Consider the following 12,109-nt stretch of genomic DNA (forward strand, 5'->3'; position numbering starts at 1 on the left):
AGGTCATCCAGAGATCAGACCCAGGGCCAAAGCATTGTGCCCTGGTGCCTAGAAGGGCTGCCTTGGGGTGTTGTAAGCTGGATTCTTTTGGAGACTCTACTTAGTAAGCAGAGCTGAGCAAATCATTGATTTTTCAGTTCGGCCTCTGACCAAAACTGATTTTTTGTTTGTTTGTTTTCGCTCTGTGAAATGAAAAAGCAAAAAAACCAACTCCTTCATTCGGGTCAAACATTTTGAATGACTATTCGAAACGCCATGTTTGAAATTTTGGTTTTAGGGGCTTTTTTGTCAGTGGAAACTATTCACTGACTCTGACCCAAATTCATAGACCGTTTCAGTGCTCCCTAAAATGCATTTTTCAGTAAATTTATTATTTGCCAAAAAAATGTCACCCAGCTCTATTTGTAAGTTGCATCAGGTCACACAGGCTGTGGCTGCTGTGATCAAGGGCAGCTGCAACAGCTGGGAGCAAAGACAATATTGAGCCTTTTATATTCATCATCCTTTGTACGTTTCAGGGTCGACCTGGCAGGAAGGGATTTCCTGGAAAACATGGCCCTGATGGTCCAAAGGTAAGGCGGGAGGGGTGTTCATACCAGAGAGCTGATGGGTTGGGGTGGGAGCCAGGGGGAAGAGGAATTCAAGACTGGAGTGAAACTTCAAGACCCCCTCACATTTAACATGTGTCAAGCTTCCAGTTTCCATCATAGAAATGAAACTGGGCAGTGAGGATTTGCTCTTCTCTCTGCATTTCTTTGTCTTCGGCTTCTGGAAACTCGGCCTCAGCTTGGTTTCTGTGGAAGAATGACTGTGCATTTTTAAACCACACGCTTTATTATAAACAAGTTTGTTTCTCTTTTGATATTAAATTGTTTAATTGTTTTTCCATTGCCTCTCCATTTTTTGTTCTGAAACCATGCTAACCATTCCTATCTCTGCTGTTTCACTGGCAGCAGGAGGAGCTATTCCAAGAGCAGCCTGCGCTTCACAATATCCACCCCCAGCAAAAAAAAAAAAGGCAGCTCTTTAAACAAGTAAATAACAAAAATCTGTTCTGGCAGCACATCTGGAGTCACATTATCTGCTGACTGAGAAAATGCAGCTGCTGTGACCCAGAGACAACACCAGGTTAGCAGTGACTGTCTTTTAGACAGCCTGTCCTGAGTTACTCAGACACTTCCCTGGACCAACTCTTCCACAGTCCATCCTTCTCCCTGGTCAGTCTGGGCTTATGTACATCCCTGTGCTTTTCTCTCCATCCTCCGGCCATGCTCTCTGAACGATTGTAAGAAGTTGACTTTTTAATGGTGATCACAGTAAGTAATCAAAGTCACCACCAGAGGCTGGATTTTCAAGTGCACTGCACCCACGATTGATCCTGAAGTTTTCCAAAGAATTCTGCACCCAACATACTGAGCTTTTAGAAATCTGGTTCCTTATTTTGGTGCTCAAATGGGAGCTGAGCTCTCTTGAAAATCTGGCCACAGAAGTGCATCTGTCATGTTAGCACAAACTCTGACTCTTCGTTCCAAATTAACAGACTCTTGGAAAACGTAGACAGCTTGGCAGTACCTATTTTGAAGGCTTGATCTCATTAAAAAGTGGGCTGATGCACCAGTTTGGTGCAGTGTCATAGCACAAGGCTTGTTAGTGCTGGAACTCTCAGTATTTGAGACCCAGCACTGCTCACCCAAAACATTTAGTGACGCCTGTCACTAACCCTGTTGTGCTGCAGTTGAGGCACCAGGAGTTTAACCCTTTTGGAGAAAGACCTTTGACAAAGCAGCACTGAGTTAGCCTTCTGTGATACCTCTCTCCATCTCAATGCAGGGTGAGCCAGGACATCCAGGGCGGACAGGAAAAGTTGGTGATCAGGTAAACTCCTTATTTTCTTTGTCTATTTGAGTGTCTCGCATGTACCCATTTCCCCATGCATCCCTGGTACTGGGGCAGAATCTTGACCTGTTCACTGAAGATCAGGTGTTTTGTAAACACTGGGATTTTATAATATACGAAATAGTATTGGGGGGTGTGTGTGTGTGTGTGTGTGTGTGTGTGTGTGTGTGTCGCAGAAAATGGTTACCCTCCTTGCCCCTGTATTCTTTTCGTCCTCAAGGGCCTCTCCTTATTCCTACTTTTCTTGCAAAATCATTGGTTCCCAACAAAGTGGATTCTTTCATCACTAAGCCCAGATCCAGTTAGCTCAGCCTCAGAGCATCGGTGACCCAGTGGGTGGCTCTCAGATGTCCAGAAGTTGTCAGTGGTATTTATAGGTGCACATGGCACCCTGCGGACAGTTTGTACAAAATAATGGGTTCCTGCCCTGAGGCACCCGAGACCCAATAGGAGATACAAATCAGATACTAAGGCTATTCCCCGATGCAAACTTGGTAGAAATAATCATCAGTTTCTTGAGTCTTTACACAGTCAACACCCCCTCACTGCCTGCCTGGTCCAGTATTGTACTGACCCCACCCGTGAGGTGCTGCGCTTCCTCGAATCCCTCTGGATTCAGTGGAAGCAGGGGTCACTCAGCATCTTGCAGGTTCATGCTTTTGGCAACAATAGAACAATGATGAGCCCTGCTTCATTGCACCATAAAAGAGAATGTGCTGACTAGGAAACATAGGAAGATGCATCATCTCCATAGGCTTCAGGGAAACCACAGGGTTCAGGGGAAATGAAACAAATGTTCCCCGTCTTTGTGTGATCGAAACCAACCTACCTATCCATGACCAGCCCTGAAATTGCAGCCACAGAGCCTCCGACACATTCTTCTCATTCCCACATGACCACATCGAGCTGGACGCGGCTGATTTGGCCAGAGCAACTGAGAGGCTGACCAGCCATTGGCAGAGGGACGTGCAGCTTCTCCTGGCAGCCGGCTTTTCGTTGCTTGTCAGTCAAGGTCTTTGGTTTGTTTGTTTTTTGTTTTCCAGCCTCCCTGGATCTTTGTTCTCATGTATCCAACAGCTGGAGGTCATTTGTCTCATAGCTCTCTGACCAAGCATGTTCAAAAGCTAGTGTCACGAGGGGCAATTGTCAGTGCTAGCAAGACTTTCTCAGGGATTTGGCTAGATTGCAAGCTCCACTGAAAAGGTTAGTTAGTTCTCCGTAAAGCACCATGCACGCCTACAACGCTATCGAACTAACACAGTATAACCACCAGGCCCTTGCAAAACTGGGGACATCAGTCAGCCTCCTGCTGTTCTTGTTGCTACTTCAGGGATATAATGTCTCAAGACTGTTTACCTTAAACTCTGAGCTGGCCTCTGGCCGCAAAGCTTGCAACTACTGTATACCCTTCGTTTTCGGGGCATCTGGGACACGTTTAGGGCACACAGATACCAGCCCTATATCCAGAGGCTAAAGTTCCCTGTTAGTGTCTTAATTTTTTATGGCAGATTAAGGGATTTATATATCTCAGCAAACTTTGCATAGCACAAACTGAGTCCAAATACATTTCAATGGCTTCTTTTCAAAGACATTTTCAAGCAGATTATAAAAACAGTGGAAACAAACAATGCTGGGAGACATGGAGGTGTATTGGACAGAGCACTGGACTGAGACTCATGAGACCTGGGTTCTATTTCCAGTTCTGCCACTGGCCCTGGGCAAGACACTTCCCCTCTCTGTGCCTCAGTTTTCCCATCTGTAAAAACGGGGATGATGATACTGACTTCCTTTGTAAAATGCTTTGAGCTCCACTGATGTATCGTTAATATTACCACCTCTTGCAGCTCACACCAAATGTGTGTGTGTGTTGCAGAAAATGGTTGCCCTCCTTGTCCCTGTATTCTTTTCGTCCTCAGGGGCCTCTCCTTATTCCTTATTTTTACAGAATTTTCTTCAGACTCAGGGATCAATACAGAGTAATTTGATCACTCCACAACCCACATTGGCTTCAATGAAAGTAGAGAATGCTCACCACTTCCTGGAAGCATGATCTGTTTATTTATTAATGTTTGAAATAATAAATATTTGGTCCACAAAGAAGAAGCAGAGGTGCTTAGGATAGTGTCATTTCGGTTTCTTTCAACAAGATCACTCATTTGTTTGTTTTTAAACAATTAAATGGGGCTTATGGGGAGGTGGAAATAATAAACAATAAAACAAAATCCTCTCAGTGCACAAACTTCTCCATTCTCTGTAAGTTTCACTAAACTAAAGGAAGAACCTACAGGAACACAAAATGCTGAATTGTATTAGCAGGCAATTTAAATAGGAAAGGTTGATCTTATCAAATAAAACACTGGGCTGGAAGTCAAGTGACCTGGGTTCATTCTTGCTCTGCTGCCAACCAGCTATGTGAACTTGGGCAACTCCCTTTAACTCTCTGTGTCTCAGTTTCACCCCTGCAGGATGAGAAGGGTAACCCCCACTGCAGGTGGCAGTAAGACATGTAATCAATTTAGAGTGTAAGTTCTTTGGGGCAGGGACAATCTCTTGCTCTCAGTTCTTACTCTGTACAGCTTCTAGCACATAAGAGCAGCCATACTGGGTCAGGCCAATGGCCCATCCAGCCCAATATCTTATCTTCAGACAATGGCCAGTGCCAGATGCTACAGAGGAAATGAACCAAAAAGGGCAATTATTGAGTGATCTATCCCCTGTCATCCTGTTCTGGCTCAGGGACACCCAGAGCACGGGATTGTGCCCCTGATCACCTTGGCTAATAGCCATTGGCGAACATACCCTCCATGAACTTCTCATTCTTTTTTTGAACCCAGTTACCTAGAGCTTTGCGTGGACCCAAAATTTGTATCCACATCCGATCTGCAAAAATGAGTCGCGGATACAAAACAGATATCCATGGATTTGCAGAGCTCTAGTTCTACATGTTCTGGGCTCTGATATCTATTGAGAACTCTAGGTGCTATTGTATTGCAAATAATAATGAATATTTAGAAAGTGCTTTGAGATCCTCAGCTGGAAGGTAGTGCAGAAGGACAGAGGATCATGATTATTATTCCTTAAGTCCCTCAAGGATGACTCTGAATAAAAACTATAGGCCCCATTCAGTGAAAAGAAAACACAGCTGGCCTCTGCTGATACTGAAGCCAGTACAAGAATCTGAAAGCTGGCTGTACTATTTTTACTCAATTAGTCTCTGTCTAGAAAAAATTCCATTTCCTTACCAGTTATGTCATTATAACAAAAACGTCACACCAGGTTTGTGATAAATTACCTCCTTTCCTAGCACAGCTTTGCTAGACAATGCTTAGAGTATTTCTTTCCTTCCCCCTCCAAATAGCATCATTTGGAGCTTTGGGTCAGGGCAAGCCAATACTGGGGATTTTTCATAGATCTGTGGTGGAAGTGGTATGGGGGAAAAAAACTATACCCCAGATTTCCAGCCCATGAAAGATCTGATCTTCCCCATTTCCTGCCTCTCCCAGGCAAAGGTGCTGTCTGAGAGGCCCCCATAGCTTCTGTGACAGCGATGCAGCTTTTCAGAGTTGCTGCTAGGCACTCGGTAGCAACTGCCTCTGGCTGGAAGCAGCCAGCGTGGTGGTGTGAAATAAGATCACATATACATCTCCTCGCTAGGCTCAAGCACTCTGCTTTCGGGTCCGTATGTTTAAGCAAACATGCGAGTTTTGGGAAGCTTTCCAGTGTTACTTGCTGGGAATTTTTAAAACCTGTAGGGTGGCCCCTGACTCCTTACATCTCTATTGCAAAGAAACTGACTCAGGACAGTCACTAGAGGTTGCGCTCTGGATGCTGGAAGATCCACTCCCTCCAACCTGGATCTGTACGGTTTAACCCTTCCTTGCCAGCAGGTGGAGACAGAAACTGGGTGAGCAAAGACACCACAAGGGCAAAGACACCAGCCTTCCTCGTTACTGAACTGTGTGAAAACAGGCCCCAAGGATGGGAACTGCCTGCGTGTCCATGCCAGAGGCAGAAACCAAGCCAAGACGACACCAGAGGCGAGGAGACCCCTGCCTTCCCCCTGAAGGAGACAGAATAACAAACTGGGAAAAGGTGCCTCAGGGGCAAAGACCCCCCTGCCTGCCTTGTGCTGGGGACCATAAAGACTAATGATCAGCCATGTCAGCAGAAGCAGCAGGGAGAGCCTGCGAACGACCTACGCTCTTAACAAGGAGCAGATTCTGTTCCAGCAGCAAGGTTTCAGTGCCTCCCCTCATCTTTAACAAAAGAATAACTAATTGCTATCCGGTTACAGTGCATCCTGTTGAACGTTATGTTCAGCTACTTACCAGTCACATGGGGAGAGTACAGTGACGCTGTGCACTTGACCTTTGAAGACCCAACAGTGAAGATTCTGTGCCTGTTGCAGACCCCTCTCTAATTATCAGCTTTCCCTGAGTATTGTTAAGATTTCTGAGTACTTTGAGGTCAAGACAGCTAACCTAGCTCTTTACTGTCTGGCTTAGTCCCATCTCCATCAGTCCCGTGCCTCTGACTTGTATCTAATTGTCTCTGAGAGTCAGTGGCTACCCACATCCAGGTATAAATTCCTTGTAAGGTATTTACGTGGCTCCCACTACCAGAGTATCTGAGCTAGGGTAAAAATGTATTTACCCTCACAGCACCCCTTCGGAAGCAGGGCAGTGCTACTATCCCCATTTTACAGAGGGGGAACTGAGGCATGGAGAGATTGTGACTTGTCTGAGGTCAAGCAGGAAGTCAATAGCGGAACAGGGAATTGATCCCAAGTCTCCTGAGACCCAGAGTAGCACCCTAACCACTGCACCATCATTCCTCTGGGGAACTAGTGCTTCTGAGCTGTGTGGCCCTTTGCTTCCAGGTCTACAAACACTGCAGTGCAAGAATCTTCCTTGTGAGACCAGGTGTTTGGTCAACATGTCAAAACACATCTTTTGTTCAGTGCTCAAAGTGAAGCACAAAAATTCTAAAGGCAGAGGGTGGGGTGCTTTGGTGTGCAGAGAGTTAAAACCACAGAAAATTCAATGCAAGTCATGCAGTGCGGGTTAGAGTGGCCTCCCAAATCAGTGATATTTACTGTTTTACTTTCCCTTTCTTTCATCTAAATGGGATTATTGTACATTACCCTCCATTCCTTTCTGCTTCCGTTTGTTTTGTTTTCAGTTCTAACGAACCAGTGAAACACGAGGGGCCAGTGATTGGCTCCTGCTGGGAGCAACTGGCGGGCACTCTGAGCCTGTGAGCACGTGCTCATGCTGAGCTCTGCTGTTGGTTGGGTTTTTCAAATGGTGTATGATTCATTGCCAAGCTGCAGCAAAGGGGACAAGCTTAATTGTAACGGGGCTGCATGATAAGCCAGGACATACTGAACAACTCATCCAGTGTAAATGTTTTACATTCTTTACTGGTTACTGTGGGACTTTAACCATGCAGCCACTGCTGCTGGGATTTCATGTGCTTTATTACGCATGGTCCTTGAAGTTGTGTTTGCTGCTATGTTTGATTTCATGGCAATTGCTGGGAGGTTGGAAAAATATTTTACACTGGGTCCATTTTGTAGCAGTGACAGCAATCTAGGTCTACATTTCTCCCATGGCTCTGCTGGTCAGTATCTGCCATCATTGGCTCTTTTGGTAATATTTTAAGGCACGTATTGTTGTTTCCTGTGTTCTGTTCAGTGTCTCAGTCACATTTTGGCCAGCAAAGAGCTTTGTGAGCCAAGCCCTCATACTGATTTCAGATACCCCGATGAACTCAATGGGACTTTATTTTGCCTAGACACAACTATGTTGTTCGTGTATGCTTTCAAAAGTATCTCTCAAGCTAAAGTTAGCTCATCATAGTAAACTGGCTGCAAAAGCCAGAGGGACATCTTACACCACTGGGTCTTCTGCTTCTTCTATTTAGCTATGTTGCTACACACAGTCCTCTTCTTACTAGGTTCACATGAAGCAATGATGTCTTCCCTTGAGTTGTAAATGAGAACATATGCCACCACCATAGAGATCTCTCTACAACTCTTACTGGAGCTAGATGCTATACTAAGAATCAACCCACATTACTTCACCCATTCTGCCACAGAAAATGAAGTGTGAAGTGTTTGTCTCCTGCCTGCTTGCATTTGCAATGTACGTGATGATGCATCTGCCACTGCCCGGTGGCTGAGATGATGAACTTGTGACAGAAATAGGATCCCATGGGGACATATTGTTCGTACTCTGCTTTGAACTCTTTCTTCAAGGTTAATGCTGAGTTTCTGTTCCAATAGCCCATCACTATAGCACTGAAATGGCTCACATCGGGAGGCCAGGAAACAGAAAATGTCACATTTTTCACATTTAACATCCAGCTGACCCAGCGAGTGGCTTCCTCAGTTTTCTCAGTCTTGCCAGCCTGTTAAGTTCTTTTCATAAAGACTTCCCATAATGTAAATTGGCGCTCCATGGTGGGCATCCATTTTGACATGGAAGGCTGTGTACCCAGCCCTTAGGAAATATTCTAAAATGGCCTTGCTTTCAACAGTGTCAATAGCTTTGTTTATTGCAGGTGCCTATAATGTTGTGTGGGACACACTTTAATTAGCCTCTGAATTTCATATGCCTTTTCACCTGCGGGAGAGGCTCTGAAATCACTAGGTTTTCAAGAAAACGGAGAAACATTTGACTTTTTACCTTTTACAGTAGCTTTCAGCCTACATGCCTTTTCATTTAAGTTGCTTGGTCATTCTACCCTGTGCTAGAAGACCAGCCTTTGTGTTTATGGCCTTGTGTCCAGGGTCAGAAAATAACTAATAGTTATCAACTATGTATTTGTACCTGGGTCTGATTGAAAAGAGAATTGATCCATTGACTGTGCCACCTAGTGGTCAGATATTTTCACGCCTTTACCTTCACCACCACTGTGTTCCTGTGTTGAACAGTTCAGGCTTTTTCTTAATTGGCCATTAGAATAAACACGGCTTCACCTTTCTATGTCTCATAGTATGGGTGTTGGGTTTTTCTTTCTGATATGCGTCCTAGTGCAGTAGAATTCCTTCAATTACGTTCCTTGATCTAGGTTATGGCTGGGAGCATTTTAAAATACTTGCTGAGGAGAATGCTGGCTCTTGTGAGAGATGCTAGTTCAACAGCCTGGAAACAACATCAAACTTGAGTTCCAGGATTTCTTCTGAGTCCAGCTGTGGCTTGTTGTTGTATTATTATTTATCTGTTTATTTGTATTGCAGTCCTTCATTAGAAACCTGGTCAAAACCAGGGCCCCACTGTGTGAAGCTCCGTACAAACCCAGAACAAAAAGATGATCCAAAGAGCTTACAATACAAGCATTCATTCCATAGCCTGCTTTATCATGATCATTGAGAATGCAAGTTCCTAAAGTCATGTGACTGAGCTTGACCCCCCGCATCCCTAGTAAAATGATACTTTTACAATCAGTTTGTGTTTCCTCCTCTCTTCCATGGAGCTGCAGGAATGGCTGGCAACATCCTGATTCCGAGGGGGTAGCTGTGCGTCCTGGATGGTAGGCATCGTTTTGGCTTGGCCTGGGTTTGCGTCATGACGTGATCACGTCTCAGTCTCCTGGCAAGTCGTTGCTGGACAAATTGCTAAAGATAGCATCTCACTCCAGGCTTAATCGCTTCCAATATGCTCTCCACCTTTCCCCAGCTGGCTTCTTAATAACCCACTTTCAATGAGACATCACTCCCAGTTTCAGACCATGATGAACAATTGCACCAACCTGCCAAGTGAGTGAGAACGTCGGGAAGAGCATGTGTGTTTGACCTCTGGCCCTGCCTAGAGATTGGCCTAACTGAGTGTAATCCAAGGTCAGATGTTCGCATACAGGCCCATCCTGCAGCTCAGGAAGGAGCTCCTGTGGCAGCTACTCTCCTTGCATTTAAAAGAATATAGCCCATGGGGGCATTCAGGATAATCAGCAGAAGTCAGTGGAGAGACCTCTGTAGTGTTAGACATCTCTGAATAGTCACAGTACTGAGTCTCAAACACAGGCATAACAAGGGCTCTTCTTCCTTACTACATGGCACGGCTCTTTTTTCCCCTTTCTTCCCACTGGATGTGACTCCATGGAGGATGATTACTTTTGGCTCCTGTGGAAGTTGCATAACCTGTAAGCCGACTGCACTGACTGTGATTTGTAACCGGGTGGTATCACTTGATGCTCTCTCAGTGAGCAAAGGTAAACTGAACTGTAAAGAGTGAGAGATTGTAGATATCTGCCATCACTTGCTGGAGACAGACACCGAAGTGGACTGAGAGAAGGTATACTGCAGGAGCAGAGCCCACCTGCCTTTCCTCTGCTGGGAATGAAGGGTTTGAAACACTGATAGGTGATTTGAAAATGCCCCATGCCATCAAAGTGGAATTTACAGGGGTGGAAAAACCTAGTGATTTTTTCCCTGACATTTCAGTAGAATGTTTTAAAAAAGAAAAGAAAAGTGTGGGGGGGGGGGCGGCGGCGGGGGGAGGGCGGGCTAATAAATGTAAGTCTTGTGAATAAAATAGTGACTCTTCCCTCCCCCACACACTTTGAAATTTATTCTGGGTGTTGCTGTGAGTTAACCCTGACATGGATCCTGAGAAGGCAGTGTTGCCCAAATAACCCTCTTCAAAATCACCTGACAATACCAGCCTAAACATTTGGGGAGACTGCCTTTGAGTTAATAATACTTCCAAAGTTCATAGTGTTTGGCATCTGCAGATGTGACTGTGCTTCACAAAGATGGGAAATATGGGGGCTAGCTGGGGAAACTGAAGCAGAGTAGTTAAGTGACTATTGCCCAGGTTTGCATAACAAGGCAGCGGCAGAGCTAGGAACAGAACTCAGGTCTCCTGGCTCTCAGTTCACTGGTGCATGCTGCCTCCTTAACATGTTCCTGAATACTGTCAAGATGGTCCTGGAGCTTCTGAAGTTCATATCTGGATCTGAACTGCGTGTCTTGCCTCTGTTCTCATAATGGATCAAACCAAAACCCCAGATCTTGAACTTTAAATTTTTATCCAAACTTTGCAGTTTGTGCTCATCTCTGAACATCAGTACGTCTAAAAAGTCCTATCTAAACATGGTGCTATGGAGACATTCATTCACGTCGGGTGGGATGAGGACAAAGGACTAAAGAAAGCTCTTGTCGAGCTGCATTGGGACTGTCCACTGCTCTCTTTGTGAACCCCATCTCGAAGTGCAGAATTTCCGGGATGGGCCAGTTCATTTTTTGTTCCTCCTCTCTTTACTGGCTTAGGAAATCCCCATTTTTTTAAATTCTCTCCCAGCACCCTACGGCTTCCTTTTCCATATGTTTCAGCTCTGTGGACCACCAGGCATGTGTGTGAGAGATCAGAGAGTCTCAAATTCACAAAACAGTTTTAAGCTCCATAGAGGCATCTAACACCACATTAGGGATCTGTCCAAGGAACTCAGTTAGAATGGTCTGACACCGACTGGCAAGACTTGCTCAGCAACTGCCTCTCAATAGCAGCCAAGGCTCTGTCTATAACCATACAAGCTGGAAAGTAGCTTTCATTCACACCACAGATGCCAGCTATTGGCAGGTTGTGAAGCGGTTCAACATGAGATGAATCCCTTCAGTTATGCGTTCTGAAAAAAGACACAGTATCGAAGCTTGCCAGGATGAGAGACAAGGTGGTTTGCTGCTCCAACAGCCCTGCAATAAGAGAGAAAATAGAGTGTTCCATTTAAAGCAAACCCACTAGAAAATGTTCCTTGTGTTTCTAAAGCTTTTACTGAGTTGGGAGGGTCTATTTTACTCAAAAAACGTGAACAGCATCTCAATAATTTTTAGTTTATACCTTTATGCTGTAGCCATTTTCTTCTTCATAATTAAAAGCAGTTCTGTTTGTTTCTTTATCATCCCAAATGATGTTCATTCCCAAAGATCTTGTGTCTGGGTTCGTTTTTCAAGAAGGTTTCTTATTAGTGTGACAAATCTACGGTTCTGTTAACCCGTCCAATTGCATCTGCTCCAGCTTTTATTCTCTATAAATATCCCAACCATGCTGCTCCTAGAATGGCAACATTAGTCAGACAGGGCTCCAAGCAGCTGCTGACTTTTTAATCCTAACTAACCCAGAGCCATGTCTACACAATATGATGGTTAAAATGCTGGTGGCCACCAGAGTCTTGTCTATGCTGGCTCTTCCCCCACTGATATCCCTGGCAG

At 44.9% G+C, this 12,109-nt stretch overlaps 1 protein-coding gene across 3 annotated transcripts in view; it reads left to right on the forward strand.

Moving 5' to 3' along the window:
- COL27A1 (collagen type XXVII alpha 1 chain) overlaps positions 1 to 12,109 on the forward strand; it is a 240,651-nt gene that overhangs the window by 135,333 nt on the left and 93,209 nt on the right. For all 3 annotated transcript variants that reach the window (XM_073314249.2, XM_073314253.2, XM_073314251.2), the window contains 2 exons: positions 519 to 572; positions 1,831 to 1,875. In XM_073314249.2, coding sequence (XP_073170350.2) covers positions 519 to 572; positions 1,831 to 1,875 — 99 coding nt within the window. The remainder of the gene's footprint in view (positions 1 to 518; positions 573 to 1,830; positions 1,876 to 12,109) is intronic.

Source organism: Lepidochelys kempii, chromosome 16, assembly GCF_965140285.1.
Source record: "Lepidochelys kempii isolate rLepKem1 chromosome 16, rLepKem1.hap1, whole genome shotgun sequence".
In the NCBI taxonomy this organism is placed as follows: domain Eukaryota; kingdom Metazoa; phylum Chordata; order Testudines; family Cheloniidae; genus Lepidochelys; species Lepidochelys kempii.